The sequence below is a fragment of the Oncorhynchus mykiss genome, chromosome 12, assembly GCF_013265735.2.
Source record: "Oncorhynchus mykiss isolate Arlee chromosome 12, USDA_OmykA_1.1, whole genome shotgun sequence".
NCBI lineage: Eukaryota > Metazoa > Chordata > Actinopteri > Salmoniformes > Salmonidae > Oncorhynchus > Oncorhynchus mykiss.
This window is the reverse complement of record NC_048576.1, coordinates 20522063-20542844: the sequence shown is the minus strand read 5'-3', so window position 1 is coordinate 20542844 and position 20782 is coordinate 20522063. Positions and strand designations below refer to the sequence as shown.

At 41.5% G+C, this 20782-nt stretch overlaps 1 protein-coding gene across 7 annotated transcripts in view; it reads left to right on the top strand.

The window, feature by feature from the left end:
* The window catches only part of LOC110537156 (PDZ and LIM domain protein 5), a 111354-nt gene that overhangs the window by 56632 nt on the left and 33940 nt on the right, over positions 1–20782 (top strand). For all 7 annotated transcript variants that reach the window (XM_036937167.1, XM_036937166.1, XM_036937165.1 and 4 more), the window contains exon 3: positions 743–894. In XM_036937167.1, coding sequence (XP_036793062.1) covers positions 743–894 — 152 coding nt within the window. The remainder of the gene's footprint in view (positions 1–742; positions 895–20782) is intronic.

The window sequence follows — 20782 nt, the reverse complement described above, 5'->3', positions numbered from 1 at the left end:
GTCTGTCTGTCTGTCTGTCTGTCTGTCTGTCTGTCTGTCTGTCTCTCTGACTTTACACACAGCATGTATAGAGGGCCTGTCTGTCTCTCTGACTGTACACACAGCATGTGTAAAGGACCTGTCTGTCTGTCTGACTGTGTGTCTCAGGAGAGTTTGCTTGGTCTATTTTGGGCCCAGCTGATAAGTGGCCAGCATCATAAAGAGAGTAAAAAGGCCTGTGGTACATAACCAAGGTTACATATGACACCACAGGGAGAGAACACAGTGCTGCTTGGCCAATATACAAATCAATATTTTATTGCGTAGTTTCATAATTTCACAACGATCATTTCCTGTTTTTTATTCACAGGGTTTGCTTTGCAGGGTTGATCAGGCCTTCTTAGCCCTTTGTCAGATGTTCTGTGGTAAGAGAGCTGAACAAATAGAGTTGAATGCACAGTTTGAACTGAATTCATGCATACTGAATGTTTGTTTAAGAACGTTGTTTTAAGGAAGATGAAAGAAAAGAGAAATATTCTGTATATCAGTCTTTAGAGTCTGATACAGTAGGCACTGGGAGTCTCCAGGGCATGGAGGTTAAATACACTAAGCTATGCTCCATATAGCATAGAATTTCCCAGTCCTGGGATAGTGACGGACTACTGTAATTTTATAGTGTTATAGTAAATGAATGCAAGCGTACAGTATATGTTTATTTTAGTTTTATTTCAACCTGTATGTTTGATTTTGTGTGTCTTTACAGCTGACCGATGGGGGCAAAGCAGCCAAAGCCAAAATGAGTGTGGGAGATGTAGTTCTGTCTATCGACGGAATCGCCACCAAAGGCATGAACCACCTGGAGGCCCAGAACAAGATCAAAGCCTGCACTGACAACCTCAACCTCACCCTGCAGAAGTAAGAGGCAGCAACAGGCACAAACTCATACACACACACACACACACCAGTGTTCATTTCCTTATCAAAAATTGTGACAAAAATATTTGTCAAATACCAATTTTTCAATGGCAATTGACGACTGAATTGTTTTTCATTTCAATTAAAACGAGACAAAATTATCTCTGTGACTAAAATCTGTACTGGAAAATAGTTTTTGGAGAGATTGAGAAATGTTTAGTGATAAGGACAATTAGTATGAGTAGCACAGATGCACAGCGCAGTTCTCTTCAGCAGTGGGAAGGACAAGCCACACCCGGCACTCAGCCTACATCAGCTGGTGAGCTGCGGAGGAGCAAGTGATGAGTGTGGGCAGACAGGCTCGGCTCTAGCTCCGCCTCCGATTATACACGTTGCACAGTCGATTCTCTTGCTTCCCCGTAACTAAATCGTCACCACCAGCATTCTAGTTAGCTACCCTCTTCCTGGTTAAGAAACACAAGCTGCTTTATGAAATTAGAAACAATAAAATTGAGTTTAATAGTGAAACAAAAGTCTAGCTATGTTCTTCTCTTCTTTCAGTATAGAAAAGTAGTCTGTCTTTGAATTTATAGTCCCGCTGAACCCTCCCACTTTCCCTACTGCATTTCATAGTCATGTTCTGTAGTCAACGTAGCCAAGTCTCCCTCTTTTTATTTGTATTTTACCCCCTTTTTCGTGATATCCAATTGCGATCTTGTCTCATCACTGCAACTCCCCAACGGACTCAGGAGAGGCAAAGGTCGATTCATGTGTCTTCTGAAACATGACCCGCCAAACCGCTTCTTAACACCCACCCGCTTAACCCAGAAGCCAGTTGTGACACAGCCTGGGATCAAACCCGAGCCTGTAGTGAAGCCTCAAGCACTAAGATGCAGTGCCTTAGACCGCTGCGCCACTCAGGAGTCCAGGAATATGCTTTTTAGAACAAACATGCCTCTCTGACATGTTAAATAAGGAACAGTGGAGGCTCCTCAGAGGAGGAAAGGGGGGACCAAAATTAAAATAGTGAAACATTAAAATGTTTTCCTTTTTAGATAAAACTATGCTAAATATATTCACATCACCAAATAATCGACTAAAACACCTTAACACCATTCTGTACGGTAGCACCATGGTGTAGCCGGAAGACAGCTAGCTTCCATCCTCCTCTGAGTACATTGACTTCAATACAAAACCTAGGAGGCTCGTGGTTCTCACCCCCTTCCATAGACTTATACAGTAATTATGACTCCTTTTGGAGGATGTCCTCCAACCTATCAGAGCTCTTGCAGCATGAATTGACATGTTGTCCACCCAAAGGATCAGAGAATGAATCTAGTTCTGAAAGGATAAGATACAGGTAGCTAGCATTCTGTGCATAAAATGTAGTGAGTAGTTGACGCAATGTGTGAAAGACAACAGTTGAACAGTTTTGAACAAATTTGTTTCTTTTAAGAATGAACTGCTACTTAGGCCATTCAACCATTATAATAATTATTGTCTTGTCTGTTCAGCCACTTAACATACAGCTCAAAACCCAACAAGACACACAATCTGGGGTCTTTTCAGAGCCCCCAAGTCCAGAACAGAGGCTTGGAGACACACAGTACTACATAGAGCAACAACTACATGGAATTCTCTTCCACCTCAGGTAACTCAGGCAAACAATAAAATCAGTTTTAAGAAAACGGATAAAATAACACCTCAAGGAATAACGTGGACTGTGAAGACACACACACACACATACAAACACACACACACATTGTTCTTGAATGTTTGAAATTAATATTATGAATTTTTTTATATGATTTATTTTCACTTTCTTTTGATTTTTTAAATAGTCATATTTTTCTTTAGTCGTAGTGTAATTAGTTTAGATATAAGTAATGTTCTTGTCTTTTAGTGATCTGTATTTTCTTTAACAGTTAATGGGAATAAAAATCTATGAATCAAACAGCAGTAGTTTAACAACACAGAGTAGAACTGAGTGCTGCTACAGACTGCTGTATGACTCCTTCCTGTGGGTTCTACTGTACGGGGTACTCTGCTAGTTAACGTAATGTCATGACAGAAGTGCTGCTACAGACTGCTGTATGACTCCTTCCTGTGGGTTCTACTGTACGGGGTACTCTGCTAGTTAACGTAATGCCATGACAGAAGTGCTGCTACAGACTGCTGTATGACTCCTTCCTGTGGGTTCTACTGTACGGGGTACTCTGCTAGTTAACGTAATGTCATGACAGAAGTGCTGCTACAGACTGCTGTATGACTCCTTCCTGTGGGTTCTACTGTACGGGGTACTCTGCTAGTTAACGTAATGTCATGACAGAAGTGCTGCTACAGACTGCTGTATGACTCCTTCCTGTGGGTTCTACTGTACGGGGTACTCTGCTAGTTAACGTAATGTCATGACAGAAGTGCTGCTACAGACTGCTGTATGACTCCTTCCTGTGGGTTCTACTGTACGGGGTACTCTGCTAGTTAACGTAATGCAACGACAGAAGTGCTGCTACAGACTGCTGTATGACTCCTTCCTGTGGGTTCTACTGTACGGGGTACTCTGCTAGTTAACGTAATGCAACGACAGAAGTGCTGCTACAGACTGCTGTATGACTCCTTCCTGTGGGTTCTACTGTACGGGGTACTCTGCTAGTTAACGTAATGTCATGACAGAAGTGCTGCTACAGACTGCTGTATGACTCCTTCCTGTGGGTTCTACTGTACGGGGTTCTCTGCTAGTTAACGTAATGTCATGACAGAAGTGCTGCTACAGACTGCTGTATGACTCCTTCCTGTGGGTTCTACTGTACGGGGTACTCTGCTAGTTAACGTAATGCAACGACAGAAGTGCTGCTACAGACTGCTGTATGACTCCTTCCTGTGGGTTCTACTGTACGGGGTACTCTGCTAGTTAACGTAATGTCATGACAGAAGTGCTGCTACAGACTGCTGTATGACTCCTTCCTGTGGGTTCTACTGTACGGGGTTCTCTGCTAGTTAACGTAATGTCATGACAGAAGTGCTGCTACAGACTGCTGTATGACTCCTTCCTGTGGGTTCTACTGTACGGGGTACTCTGCTAGTTAACGTAATGTCATGACAGAAGTGCTGCTACAGACTGCTGTATGACTCCTTCCTGTGGGTTCTACTGTACGGGGTACTCTGCTAGTTAACGTAATGTCATGACAGAAGTGCTGCTACAGACTGCTGTATGACTCCTTCCTGTGGGTTCTACTGTACGGGGTACTCTGCTAGTTAACATAATGTCATGACAGAAGTGCTGCTACAGACTGCTGTATGACTCCTTCCTGTGGGTTCTACTGTACGGGGTACTCTGCTAGTTAACGTAATGCAACGACAGAAGTGCTGCTACAGACTGCTGTATGACTCCTTCCTGTGGGTTCTACTGTACGGGGTTCTCTGCTAGTTAACGTAATGTCATGACAGAAGTGCTGCTACAGACTGCTGTATGACTCCTTCCTGTGGGTTCTACTGTACGGGGTACTCTGCTAGTTAACGTAATGTCATGACAGAAGTGCTGCTACAGACTGCTGTATGACTCCTTCCTGTGGGTTCTACTGTACGGGGTACTCTGCTAGTTAACGTAATGTCATGACAGAAGTGCTGCTACAGACTGCTGTATGACTCCTTCCTGTGGGTTCTACTGTACGGGGTACTCTGCTAGTTAACGTAATGTCATGACAGAAGTGCTGCTACAGATTGCTGTATGACTCCTTCCTGTGGGTTCTACTGTACGGGGTACTCTGCTAGTTAACGTAATGTCATGACAGAAGTGCTGCTACAGACTGCTGTATGACTCCTTCCTGTGGGTTCTACTGTACTCTACTCTGCTAGTTAACGTAATGCAACAACAGAAGTGCTCTAGTGTGTCTTTTTTAAGGATCACATAGTTTGCATGTGACTTGGTTGATTCTGTCTGAAACTCTGTATTTAAGGCACACTTCAGGGAAATATAAAAGGATTAAGTGAATGCCTTATGGAAAAACAGATTTCCTCCTGGACCATTACCCAAATGAAACACCACTTACATTTAGCAGTTACGAGTCATTGCCTTGTCAGAAAAGTTTATTTCTCTATGCGCCGAATAAATAAACAAGTATATTTTTCATGGTTGAGAGCCGATGAACCTGGTAGTACTTTAAACTGTCTCTGAGTTTGGCCTGCTCTGTTTATGCTATACATAACTGCCCTGTCATTGTCCCTGGGGCCTTCTCAGGAATGCAGGGACGTTATGACGTTTAGTTTGAATGTTATATATCTCTTTGTATGTGTGTCTCGTCAAGTACAGTATAATTTGATGCAGTGTGTGAAATACTACAGACACAGTTGGGAAAAGGTTTGGTCAGAAACACAATACAGTGGCCCTGGATGGTCATAAAGACACTAGAGCGGGAGGAGGAAAACCCCCTCTGTCTCAGGGACAAGTAGGGAAATTCATCTCACCAAGGTTAAAGGCGTTAGAAGCAGTTTGTCCTCCCCAGGGACACCCAATGAGACCCTGACCTTTAACCCCCAGTCAATATGGGTCCAGTCAAGATGTTTACATCAAATTAAAAGACTACCTCTTATTTAGTTACTCACTAAATGCCCATGGGTGTGAAAAAGCCTTGAAATGGCATTGTATTGAAGTAGTGTACAGGACAGTGGAGGATCTGGACCATGGCAAATGCTGTTCAGCAGTTTTGAATGGAAATGTGCAGAACTCATCAGACCAGACGTCTGTCTGTTGTCAAACCCAATCCATTCCCAGGTTGATGTTGAACATGAGTATCGAGGGGGAGGAGAGAGAAGTCCCTCTGTGATACTTTATCTCTGTTATAACTGTAACCACAGTCATCCACCCAGAACATGACTATACTGAGCTCTGCTTTCTGAGGAGGAGTGACACAGTCAATACATTTCATTTAGCACAGACCTGCTTTTGCCTAGGATGGCTCTGCTTAGGTTTAAGTGAACTGTGAGGAAAGCTTCACAACCTTCAGATGAAACAGGAATGCTGGACATGACATCAGAGTTGCATACATTTGAATAAGTTCTCTGGAGAGCTGTTACAGCAATTAAGTGCTGCTCAAACACTTCTTAGGCTCTATTTGCAAGGAAGACAACGGGTACCTTGTAATCCGTGATTAAAACACTGTCCCTAATAGGTGGGGGCGGAATTCTGTTTTGGAAACTCCAAAGAATTTCCATAAATGTGAAGAAATGATTTGTATGCTTGGCTTTCATTTAATAAGTTGACGACATCAGAGACCACTTCAGTCAATCTTTACAGATGATTAATTTAGCCCTCTCAGAACTATTCACTTGGGTCATATCGAATCAGTTCTGTTTGAATAAGAAAAGTTGTAAAAATAACCAAACCTCTGGTGCTACAGTATAGTCGCCCCATATAGGAAGAGCTGTGAAGCTGCTGAGCGGAGAGGCCTTATTGCTTGGTTGCGGAAAGCTCAACGCCACTGTTCCAGTGTGTTCCATAGCTGTGAGTATCATAGTCCTACAGCTACATGACAGATGTAGGGGAAACACTTCCACAAGTCCGCCATGCTACACCGCCCAAGCTGTAAAAGTTGTTGAAAGAGCAGCACGGCGCCTGGTTCACGTGTCCTCTCATTCTGTCACCACAACGCTACACTAAGGAGTCTTTTAACTATAATGAAAAGGAAAATAGACCCCATCGCACAGCTGTCTGTAACAAGGAAATATCAAACACTCAGGCCATGTTAGACGATGATGATGCACATGGGATTCAGCGATGTAGCAAACCCTCATTCTTCATATCTGTACTGGTGAAGACATGTGTTTGATGATCTGAAATAATACATCTAAGTACATGGCTAATTTAAGTTTTAGGGGATAGCATGTTCTGGGAATACATCATTACTGGTAAAGTGGTGGAAAGTAAAGGGAGCCAGGTTTCTGTTTTCCTTATTTAGATACTGTAGACAGTAAGGCAGTTCAAGTGGTGGTGCTGTCACCAATGTTTGTTTAATTATTGTCCAGTCGTGTGGTCCAGTGCTGCAAGGAAAGACCAAGTTAAGCTGCAGTTGGCCCAGAACAGAGCATCACTTTTTGCTCTTAATTGTAATCAGAGGGCTGATATAAATACTATGCTGCCAGTCTCTCTTAGCTAAGAGTTGAGGAGAGACTGACTGCATCACTTCTTATTTTTGTAAGAAACATTGATGTGTGGAAAATCCCAAATTGTTTGCAGTCAATTTACACACAGCACTGACACACACACTTACCCCACCAGACATGCCACCAGGGGTCTTTTCACAGTCCACAAATCCAGAACAAATTCAAGAAAACATACAGTATTATATAGAGCCCTTATTGCATCCTTCCATCTCATATTGCTGAAATAAACAGTAAACCTGGTGTAATAAAACAGATAAAGCAACACCTCGTGGCACAACACCTCTCCCCTATTTGACCTAGATAGTTTGTGTGTATGCATTGATATGTAGGCTAGATGTGCCTTTTTAAAAATGTATGTATTTCTGTCCTTGAGCTGTTCTTGTCTAATGATGTTCTGTATTATGTCATTCTGTATTATGCTTCATGTTTTGTGTGGACCCCAGGAAGAGTAGCTGCTGATTTTGCAACAGCTAATGGGGATCCTAATAAAATACCTAATCTGTAACGACTGTTGAAGGATGAGGACCAAAGCGCAGCACGTGTTCATGATGTTAATTCAAATCTGAACACTAGAACAAAAATAACAAAGTGAAACAGTTCTGTCTGGTGCAGGCACAAAACAGAAAACAACTACCCACAAAACACAGGTGAGAAAAGGCTACCTAAGTATGGTTCCCAATCAGAGACAACGATAGACAGCTGTCCCTGATTGAGAACCAAACCCGGCCAAAACAAAGAAATACAAAACATAGAAAAATGAACATAGAATGCCCACCCCAAATCACACCGTGACCAAACCAAAATAGAGACATAAAAAGCTCTCGAAGGTCATGACATTATCATGGTACAATATATGCTCTCTCTGGCAGTGTGAAACAAATCACCCATAATTCCATCTCTCCCTGACCCTCTTCATTCTCCTCCCACCTGTCGCCAAAACCACCATCTGTACATTTTCTTGTCAATTCAGCAATGTGAAAAGAATCATTTCTGACCGCGTTCCCTTCCTGACCATATTTTCTTAATATTGGATGGACTGCCTTTGCTTACAAACTCATTTGAGAATGGTGCCAGAGGATTGGTTCAGGAGGATAGGTTTACAGTTACTCACTTTTAGGTTGTTTACAATTTGGAAGGCACCCCTTGCATTTCCTAAGTGCTTCGCTCTGTTTGTAATGTCAGTCTTAGTGAACGGAACTGCCCCAGTTCTAGGTTCCAGTTCTAGGTTCCAGTTCTAGGGTCCAGTTCTAGGTTCCAGTTCTAGGGTCCAGTTCTAGGCTCCAGTTCTAGGGCCCAGTTCTAGATCTGTCAACACAACTTTTTACACATATCTGGGTGATTTATCATTTTTATACTGTTGACTGATGTGTCAAGAGTTGTATTGATTGGTTGTAGTTTTGACAACATAACAGCGACGGTGCCCTAGGATGAATTACTTTGAGTCAAACCAGGCCAGCATGTGACATCACATGGTGACATACTGTCATCTCATACAGTCATGTTTGATATTCTGTGAGCTGAATACATTTATGGTTCAGGGCTCTATGAATGAGTCTACTTTAGGAAAACATGTTATAGTGAGAATTACAGAATACATTTATGGTTCAGGGCTCTATGAATGAGTCTACTTTAGGAAAACATGTTATAGTGAGAATTACAGAATACATTTATGGTTCAGGGCTCTATGAATGAGTCTACTTTAGGAAAACATGTTATAGTGAGAATTACAGAATACATTTATGGTTCAGGGCTCTATGAATGAGTCTACTTTAGGAAAACATGTTATAGTGAGGATTACAGAATACATTTATGGTTCAGGGCTCTATGAATGAGTCTACTTTAGGAAAACATGTTATAGTGAGAATTACAGAATACATTTATGGTTCAGGGCTCTATGAATGAGTCTACTTTAGGAAAACATGTTATAGTGAGGATTACAGAATACATTTATGGTTCAGGGCTCTATGAATGAGTCTACTTTAGGAAAACATGTTATAGTGAGGATTACAGAATACATTTATGGTTCAGGGCTCTATGAATGAGTCTACTTTAGGAAAACATGTTATAGTGAGAATTACAGAATACATTTATGGTTCAGGGCTCTATGAATGAGTCTACTTTAGGAAAACATGTTATAGTGAGGATTACAGAATACATTTATGGTTCAGGGCTCTATGAATGAGTCTACTTTAGGAAAACATGTTATAGTGAGAATTACAGAATACATTTATGGTTCAGGGCTCTATGAATGAGTCTACTTTAGGAAAACATGTTATAGTGAGAATTACAGAATACATTTATGGTTCAGGGCTCTATGAATGAGTCTACTTTAGGAAAACATGTTATAGTGAGGATTACAGAATACATTTATGGTTCAGGGCTCTATGAATGAGTCTACTTTAGGAAAACATGTTATAGTGAGAATTACAGAATACATTTATGGTTCAGGGCTCTATGAATGAGTCTACTTTAGGAAAACATGTTATAGTGAGGATTACAGATTATTGGGTTTGAAGTTCTTTCTTTGTCATGCAATGTGTTGTTCTACCATTGATGAAAGAGGCTTAGTTTAGTTGATTAGGATCCCCATTAGCTACCGCACATGCAGCAGTTACTCTTCTTGGGGTCCACACAAAGCGTACAAATACAGTGTATTCGGAAAGTATTCAGACCCCTTCACTTTTTCCACATTTTGTTACGTTACAGTTATTCTAAAATGTATTCAATTGTTTTTTCCCCCTCATCAATCTACACACAATACCCCATAATGACAAAGCAAAGCCAGGTTTATAGAAATTTTAGCAAATGTATTCAAAATAAAAAAAATATAACATTTACATTAGTGTTCAGACCCTTTACTCAGTACTTTGTTGAAGTACCTTTGGCAGCGATTACAGCCTTGAGTCTTCTTGTAAGATAAGTGGCAAATAATTAGTAAAAATAGAGAAGAGTAACGTCCCAAGGCAACTGCCCTGATGGATACCGCACTGTACATATCTGTTGTTAGAGAAACTTCCATTGAGTTCTATTTGATAAATAACTCTCCAACCGTCTGTTGGCAGGTGATGTGAAGCCATATCAAGTGAGTTTTTTCAATAACGCATAATGATCAATAACGTCAAAGGCTGCACTGAAATCTAATTATACAGCTCCAACTATCATCTTATTATCTATTTCAGGCAGCTCAGATCTGACTGGATGATAAAGGCTAGTTTGGGTGAGGACATAGAGGTTAGCTCCTTTTTCTTCTGAGAGAGAAACCAGTATCATCCACACTGCTGTGTTCATCCCATGCTGGAGAAACCACCACTTTATATCCATCAGTTATCCTCTGCCAGATGTATTCTTTCCATCACTCAACGCCTCCCCTTTGTCACTTCAGCTGCTTACCAGCCTCCCCACACCCCCTGAGCCACAGAGCAGCACACGCTAACCCTAAATAAGGAGGCTAGGAGCTAGGCTAGCATGCCACTTTGATTAGCAGACTTTACGAGGTGATAGCAACTGGGTATCCAAGAACGCTTTAATCTCTTGTCTCGTGTTAGCAGTTCATGTCCATGGTTCGAGGGTTGGAGAGAGAGTATTTCCACGTATCAGCAGAGTGATGGAGAGCATGTACAGACCTAGCTCTAGTTCGACTGTGAGGGTATCTCAAAGTAAGCTACAGTGAGATTATGCATGATTTTCTTCTTAGATTGACTGGTTACACTTGGAGACCACCCGATTAGTGGGTTTCTGCTCAAGTTGCGGTGACCCTCTCTCTCAGAAATTCCTCAGAAAATAAAAACAGGTTTCCCATCCAGGCTTGGGCTGTTAAAAAAAGAGAACATATTCATAAGCACAAACTGGTCGATCATGCCTAATGTGTGCTATGATCGTAATGACAACCAGTCACTTTACAACACACCTCTGTCTGCTTCGCTTGTATGGAAATGTCTTCCCAGGGTTGAGAGAGAGAACTAACACAATGAGTTCTGCAAGGAGGGTGTGGAAAGGAGCCTGAGGAAACTATGATAATTGATGTTTATTTATTGCCACAGATTGAGAGAGAGGGAGAGGGAGAGGGAGAGTGAGAGGTAACAAAAAAAGTCAAAACAAAACTATATTGCTTATTGGGAAACACAAGCACAAAGCAAAATGCAGTGCTATCTGTTCCTAAATTGACAGTACACCATGGCTAAATATTTGACCATGGTTACTGATCAAAACATTAGAAAACCTTGACAAAGTACAGGCTCAGTGAGCACAGCCTTGCCATTGAGAAGGGTAGACACAGGAAAACCTGGCTCCCTATAGAGGAAAGGCTGTGCAACCACTGCACAACAGCAGAACCTGCGACAGAGCTGCATTTCCTGACAAAATGTAAAAAATATAAAACAATTAGAGAGTGTCATTTCCCCAAATTTGAAACCCTTATCCAAGGTTTCAAAGACCTCTCTGATAAGAGTAGGCTACCCGTCCTGTTGGGGGAGAAGCAGAGAGCTGTGGGTTGGCAGCGCACTTCATTGCTGCCTGCCATAAGTTGAGGGACAGTGTCTGACAGACCAATCAATCTGCACATGTACTCTACCTTATGCTTATTGTTATTGTTCAATGTATGGTTATTTTGACCCTTGGATATTGTTGTTACTGTTGTCCCGTTGACAATTTTGATTCTCATTTTTATTTATTTTTATATTGTAAATATCCAAAATAAGCTTTGGCAATATGTACAATGTTACGTCATGCCAATAAAGCAAATTGAATTGAATTGAATTGAATTGAATTGAATTGAGGGAATTAGTGAGAGGGATTGTTATTGCAATCTCTCAGCATTAGAAAGAGAGGGAGGGATGGGGAGGGCAATAGAGGGAGAAACCTGGAGGTGGATGTGTTGGACAGACAGGCACTACTCTGGAGGTGGATGTGACAGACAGACTGACACTACTCTGGAGGTGGATGTGATGGACAGACAGACTGACACTACTCTGGAGGTGGATGTGATGGACAGACAGACTGACACTACTCTGGAGGTGGATGTGATGGACAGACAGACTGACACTACTCTGGAGGTGGATGTGATGGACAGACAGACTGACACTACTCTGGAGGTGGATGTGATGGACAGACAGACACTACTATGGAGGTGGATGTGATGGACAGACAGACACTACTCTGGAGGTGGATGTGTTGGACAGACAGACACTACTCTGGAGGTGGATGTGATGGACAGACAGACACTACTCTGGAGGTGGATGTGTTGGACAGACAGACACTACTATGGAGGTGGATGTGATGGACAGACAGACACTACTCTGGAGGTGGATGTGTTGGACAGACAGACACTACTCTGGAGGTGGATGTGATGGACAGACAGACACTACTCTGGAGGTGGATGTGTTGGACAGACTGACACTACTCTGGAGGTGGATGTGATGGACAGACAGACACTACTATGGAGGTGGATGTGATGGACAGACAGACACTACTCTGGAGGTGGATGTGTTGGACAGACAGACACTACTCTGGAGGTGGAGGTGATGGACAGACAGACACTACTCTGGAGGTGGATGTGTTGGACAGACAGACACTACTCTGGAGGTGGATGTGATGGACAGACAGACTGACACTACTCTGGAGGTGGATGTGATGGACAGACAGACAGACACTACTCTGGAGGTGGATGTGATGGACAGACAGACAGACACTACTCTGGAGGTGGATGTGATGGACAGACTGACACTACTCTGGAGGTGGATGTGACAGACAGACTGACACTACTCTGGAGGTGGATGTGATGGACAGACAGACACTACTCTGGAGGTGGATGTGATGGACAGACAGACAGACACTACTCTGGAGGTGGATGTGATGGACAGACAGACACTACTCTGGAGGTGGATGTGACAGACAGACTGACACTAATCTGGAGGTGGATGTGACAGACAGACTGACACTACTCTGGAGGTGGATGTGATGGACAGACAGACAGACACTACTCTGAAGGTGGATGTGACAGACAGACTGACACTACTCTGAAGGTGGATGTGACAGACAGACTGACACTACTCTGGAGGTGGATGTGATGGACAGACAGACAGACAGACAGACACTACTCTGGAGGTGGATGTGATGGACAGACAGACACTACTCTGGAGGTGGATGTGACAGACAGACTGACACTACTCTGGAGGTGGATGTGATGGACAGACAGACAGACAGACAGACAGACAGACAGACAGACAGACACTACTCTGGAGGTGGATGTGACAGACAGACTGACACTACTCTGGAGGTGGATGTGACAGACAGACAGACAGACAGACAGACAGACAGACAGACAGACAGACAGACACTACTCTGGAGGTGGATGTGACAGACAGACAGACAGACAGACAGACAGACAGACAGACAGACAGACAGACACTACTCTGGAGGTGGATGTGATGGACAGACAGACTGACACTACTCTGGAGGTGGATGTGATGGACAGACAGACTGACACTACTCTGGAGGTGGATGTGATGGACAGACAGACAGACACTACTCTGGAGGTGGATGTGACAGACAGACAGACAGACAGACAGACAGACAGACAGACACTACTCTGGAGGTGGATGTGACAGACAGACAGACAGACAGACAGACAGACAGACAGACAGACACTACTCTGGAGGTGGATGTGACAGACAGACAGACAGACAGACAGACAGACAGACAGACAGACAGACACTACTCTGAAGGTGGATGTGACAGACAGACAGACAGACAGACAGACAGACAGACAGACAGACAGACAGACAGACAGACACTACTCTGGAGGTGGATTTGACAGACAGACAGACAGACAGACAGACACTTCTCTGGAGGTTGATGTGACAGACAGACAGACAGACAGACAGACAGACAGACAGACACTACTCTGAAGGTGGATGTGACAGACAGACAGACAGACAGACAGACAGACAGACACTACTCTGAAGGTGGATGTGACAGACAGACAGACAGACAGACAGACAGACAGACACTACTCTGGCTCAGTGTGAAAGAAAAAGGGAGAGTCCCAGGGGTGGGCCCTGGCAGTAATGGTCTGGCTGAAAGTTTAATGACATAGGGATAAGGGGGAAGGGTAGACTGGTCTACGATTTCACCCCCCTGAAACACCTTATGGGGATGGTATATATCTGAAGCATTCTGTGTGTATGAAACAACAGGTGCTTTGCGTCTTATTTCTCGTACGTTATTTTTCTGCCTTAACTGTTACTCTACTTGTCAGTTAAGTAGCATGTGTGCTGTATAACTGTACTGTGCCAATATACAGTAACATCTACTGTCTACAATAATGCCACTGTTGATGTCATTGCCCTTTCCTGTTTTGATGAGATCAAGGATTTCACAACCCACAATAGGCTAAATACTGTTTGTGGAAGACTGACCGAGTTTGGGCTTTTAAAAGCTGAGAACATATTCATAAGCACAAACTGGCCGATCAAGACTGTGTGCTTGAGTGTAGTGACAACATGTCACTTTACAACACATCTCATTCTGCTTCGCTTGTATATATCTTTACTATTCAGCCATCAGATTTGTATATATCTTTACTATTCGGCCATCAGATTTGTATATATCTTTACTATTCAGCCATCAGATTTGTATATATCTTTACTATTCAGCCATCAGATTTGTATATATCTTTACTATTCGGCCATTAGATTTGTATATATCTTTACTATTCGGCCATCAGATTTGTATATATCTTTACTATTCGGCCATCAGATTTGTATATATCTTTACTATTCGGCCATTAGATTTGTATATATCTTTACTATTCGGCCATCAGATTTGTATATATCTTTACTATTCGGCCATTAGATTTGTATATATCTTTACTATTCGGCCATCAGATTTGTATATATCTTTACTATTCAGCCATCAGATTTGTATATATCTTTACTATTCGGCCATCAGATTTGTATATATCTTTACTATTCGGCCATCAGATTTGTATATATCTTTACTATTCGGCCATCAGATTTGTATATATCTTTACTATTCGGCCATCAGATTTGTATATATCTTTACTATTCGGCCATTAGATTTGTATATATCTTTACTATTCGGCCATCAGATTTGTATATATCTTTACTATTCGGCCATCAGATTTGTATATATCTTTACTATTCGGCCATTAGATTTGTATATATCTTTACTATTCGGCCATCAGATTTGTATATATCTTTACTATTCGGCCATCAGATTTGTATATATCTTTACTATTCGGCCATCAGATTTGTATATATCTTTACTATTCGGCCATCAGATTTGTATATATCTTTACTATTCGGCCATCAGATTTGTATATATCTTTACTATTCGGCCATCAGATTTGTATATATCTTTACTATTCGGCCATCAGATTTGTATATATCTTTACTATTCGGCCATTAGATTTGTATATATCTTTACTATTCGGCCATTAGATTTGTATATATCTTTACTATTCGGCCATCAGATTTGTATATATCTTTACTATTCGGCCATCAGATTTGTATATATCTTTACTATTCGGCCATCAGATTTGTATATATCTTTACTATTCGGCCATCAGATTTGTATATATCTTTACTATTCGGCCATCAGATTTGTATATATCTTTACTATTCGGCCATCAGATTTGTATATATCTTTACTATTCGGCCATCAGATTTGTATATATCTTTACTATTCGGCCATCAGATTTGTATATATCTTTACTATTCGGCCATTAGATTTGTATATATCTTTACTATTCGGCCATCAGATTTGTATATATCTTTACTATTCGGCCATCAGATTTGTATATATCTTTACTATTCGGCCATCAGATTTGTATATATCTTTACTATTCGGCCATCAGATTTGTATATATCTTTACTATTCGGCCATCAGATTTGTATATATCTTTACTATTCGGCCATCAGATTTGTATATATCTTTACTATTCGGCCATCAGATTTGTATATATCTTTACTATTCGGCCATTAGATTTGTATATATCTTTACTATTCGGCCATTAGATTTGTATATATCTTTACTATTCGGCCATCAGATTTGTATATATCTTTACTATTCGGCCATCAGATTTGTATATATCTTTACTATTCGGCCATTAGATTTGTATATATCTTTACTATTCGGCCATCAGATTTGTATATATCTTTACTATTCGGCCATCAGATTTGTATATATCTTTACTATTCGGCCATCAGATTTGTATATATCTTTACTATTCGGCCATCAGATTTGTATATATCTTTACTATTCGGCCATCAGATTTGTATATATCTTTACTATTCGGCCATCAGATTTGTATATATCTTTACTATTCGGCCATCAGATTTGTATATATCTTTACTATTCGGCCATCAGATTTGTATATATCTTTACTATTCGGCCATCAGATTTGTATATATCTTTACTATTCGGCCATCAGATTTGTATATATCTTTACTATTCGGCCATTAGATTTGTATATATCTTTACTATTCGGCCATCAGATTTGTATATATCTTTACTATTCGGCCATCAGATTTGTATATATCTTTACTATTCGGCCATCAGATTTGTATATATCTTTACTATTCGGCCATCAGATTTGTATATATCTTTACTATTCGGCCATCAGATTTGTATATATCTTTACTATTCGGCCATCAGATTTGTATATATCTTTACTATTCGGCCATCAGATTTGTATATATCTTTACTATTCGGCCATCAGATTTGTATATATCTTTACTATTCGGCCATCAGATTTGTATATATCTTTACTATTCGGCCATCAGATTTGTATATATCTTTACTATTCGGCCATCAGATTTGTATATATCTTTACTATTCGGCCATCAGATTTGTATATATCTTTACTATTCGGCCATCAGATTTGTATATATCTTTACTATTCGGCCATCAGATTTGTATATATCTTTACTATTCGGCCATTAGATTTGTATATATCTTTACTATTCGGCCATCGGATTTGTATATATCTTTACTATTCGGCCATTAGATTTGTATATATCTTTACTATTCGGCCATCAGATTTGTATATATCTTTACTATTCGGCCATCAGATTTGTATATATCTTTACTATTCGGCCATCAGATTTGTATATATCTTTACTATTCGGCCATCAGATTTGTATATATCTTTACTATTCGGCCATCAGATTTGCCACCAAAGCTCCTTATAGGACACATCACTGCACTCTATACTCCTCTTTAAACTGGTCATCTCTGTATACCCGTCGCAAGACCCACTGGTTGATGCTTATTTATAAAACCCTCTTAGGCCTCACTCCCCCCTATCTGAGATATCTACTGCAGCCCTCATCCTCCACATACAACACCAGTTCTGCTAGTCACATTCTGTTAAAGGTCCCCAATACACACACATCCCTGGGCCGCTCCTCTTTTCAGTTCGATGCAGCTAGCGACTGGAACGAGATGCAATCAAACACTCAAACTAGACAGTTTTATCTCAATCTCTTCATTCAAAGACTCAATCATGGACACTATTACTGACAGTTGTGGCTGCTTTGTGTGATGTATTGTTGTCTCTACCTTCTTGCCCTCTGTGCTGTTGTCTGTGCCCAATAATGTTTGTACCATGTTTTGTGCTGCTACCATGTTGTGTTGCTACCATGGTGTTGTTATGTTGTGTTGCTACCATGCTGTGTTGTTGTCTTAGGTCTCTTTATGTAGTGTTGTCTTTCTTGTTGTGATGTGTGTTTTGTCCTATATTTATATTGTGTTCATTTGTAATTTTTAATCCCAGCCCCCGCAGGAGGCCTTTTGCCTTTTTGTAGGCCGTCATCGTAAATAAGAATTTGTTCTTAATTAACTGACTTGCCTAGTTAAATAAAGGTTAAATAAATACAAAATATGGAAATGTCTTCCTAGGGTTGAGAGAGAGCTGACAGTGAGTTCTGCAAGGAGGGTGTGGAAGGGAGCCTGAGGAAACTATGATAATTGATGTTTATTTATTGTCATGGAAATATGCAACACAGCGCAGTAAAACACGGCTCCTCCTGATAATGTGGCTGGTGCACCTGGATCCAAAACCTCAAAGAACAAAAATGTCAGATCCCCTCATGTTCTCTAAAGGGATGAGAGAGAGATAGAGAGAGAATAAATGTGTCAGTGTGCACAAATCATTTCACAATTTGGAACCTTAAAGCTTTGGGGCTGTGTTTTGACAGTGCTGTGTGTTAGGAGCGTTTTGAAAGGCTTCAGTGTATAACCCCTGTGTTTCTCTGTCAGTTTCAATCGCAGTCTGCTCTCAGGCCTATCAGTACAGACTGGCCTCTCACTCTCTCATCAGCTCACTGTAGCTCACAACACAACACAGAGAAACAGTCAAGTGGAAATGGCATTTACCAACAGTTTCAACATATAAAATATATCAAAGCACACAGCTTGTCTTTTACCTGTCTTCATGCTGTCTGTTTGGTTCATATACACACATGCCTCTTTTCTTCTCTCTTTTTGTGCTCCCTTAGCTCAGATGTTAGTTCAATGCGAAAAAAAAATAAATAAATGAAATGTTTGAGAGAGTTGAATAGTGGAGTAATCGGCAGCAATGGGACCAAATATGTGTGTCTCTGTCAGTTGGCTTATACTTTACTGAGGTAGACTAGGCCTCTGTGTCTTGTCCTCTCATCTATGAAGTTAGATAGGACCTCTGTGTCTTGTCCTCTCATCTATGAAGTTAGATAGGGCCTCTGTGTCTTGTCCTCTCATCTATGAAGTTAGATAGGGTCTCTGTGTCTTGTCCTCTCATCTATGAAGTTAGATAGGACCTCTGTGTCTTGTCCTCTCATCTATGAAGTTAGATAGGACCTCTGTCTTGTCCTCTCATCTATGAAGTTAGATAGGACCTCTGTGTCTTGTCCTCTCATCTATGAAGTTAGATAGGACCTCTGTGTCTTGTCCTCTCATCTATGAAGTTAGATAGGACCTCTGTGTCTTGTCCTCTCATCTATGAAGTTAGATAGGACCTCTGTGTCTTGTCCTCTCATCTATGAAGTTAGATAGGACCTCTGTGTCTTGTCCTCTCATATATGAAGTTAGATAGGACCTCTGTGTCTTGTCCTCTCATCTATGAAGTTAGATAGGACCTCTGTGTCTTGACCTCTCATCTATGAAGTTGGATAGGACCTCTGTGTCTTGTCCTCTCATCTATGAAGTTGGATAGGACCTCTGTGTCTTGTCCTCTCATCTATGAAGTTAGATAGGGCCTCTGTGTCTTGTACTCTCATCTATGAAGTTAGATAGGACCTCTGTGTCTTGTCCTCTCATCTATGAAGTTAGATAGGGCCTCTGTGTCTTGTCCTCTCATCTATGAAGTTAGATAGGGCCTCTGTGTCTTGTCCTCTCATCTATGAAGTTAGATAGGACCTCTGTGTCTTGTCCTCTCATATATGAAGTTAGATAGGGCCTCTGTCTTGTCCTCTCATCTATGAAGTTAGATAGGACCTCTGTGTCTTGTCCTCTCATCTATGAAGTTAGATAGGACCTCTGTGTCTTGTCCTCTCATCTATGAAGTTAGATAGGACCTCTGTGTCTTGTCCTCTCATATATGAAGTTAGATAGGACCTCTGTGTCTTGTCCTCTCATCTATGAAGTTAGATAGGACCTCTGTGTCTTGACCTCTCATCTATGAAGTTGGATAGGACCTCTGTGTCTTGTCCTCTCATCTATGAAGTTGGATAGGACCTCTGTGTCTTGTCCTCTCATCTATGAAGTTAGATAGGGCCTCTGTGTCTTGTACTCTCATCTATGAAGTTAGATAGGACCTCTGTGTCTTGTCCTCTCATCTATGAAGTTAGATAGGGCCTCTGTGTCTTGTCCTCTCATCTATGAAGTTAGATAGGGTCTCTGTGTCTTGTCCTCTCATCTATGAAGTTAGATAGGGCCTCTGTGTCTTGTCCTCTCATATATGAAGTTAGATAGGACCTCTGTGTCTTGTCCTCTCATATATGAAGTTAGATAGGGCCTCTGTGTCTTGTCCTCTCATCTATGAAGTTAGATAGGGTCTCTGTGTCTTGTCCTCTCATCTATGAAGTTAGATAGGGCCTCTGTGTCTTGTCCTCTCATCTATGAAGTTAGATAGGGCCTCTGTGTCTTGTCCTCTCATCTATGAAGTTAGATAGGGCCTCTGTGTCTTGTCCTCTCATCTATGAAGTTAGATAGGACCTCTGTGTCTTGTCCTCTCATCTATGACGTTAGATAGGGTTTCTGTGGCCTCTCTTTCAATGTACAGAATACCTTTTGACTGGCCAATCAGCCTTTCAGTTTTGTGTGTAAGTCATCTGCGACCTCCAGCGTCATGTAGCACATGTCCACCTGCTGTGCTGCTCTTCTCCGCTGGTACAGCTTGTCCACTGTCACAGTGTACAGTATAGTCAGGCCTGCTGTTTAGACAGCAGCCAGTCAGCCGTACGCTAGCTAGCAGCTCTATTAGACAGGGGGAAAAGAGAGGAAGCTCCGAACCAGATACAGACGGCCAGTGTTTCCTTGGTAGACTGAAGCTGCTGTGTGAAGGGGGTAGGGGTGAGGGGGTGAGGGAAAGGACATTATAATGTAATACGGAGCTCATGCTTTTATGCCTGGCCGTGGCCAGATTTTGAGTGGAGGAGGGAGAGGGTGAGAGGGGTCAGTCTGCTGGGGCTGTTCACTACTTTGGACATGGTCCCACTCTGAAACGAGA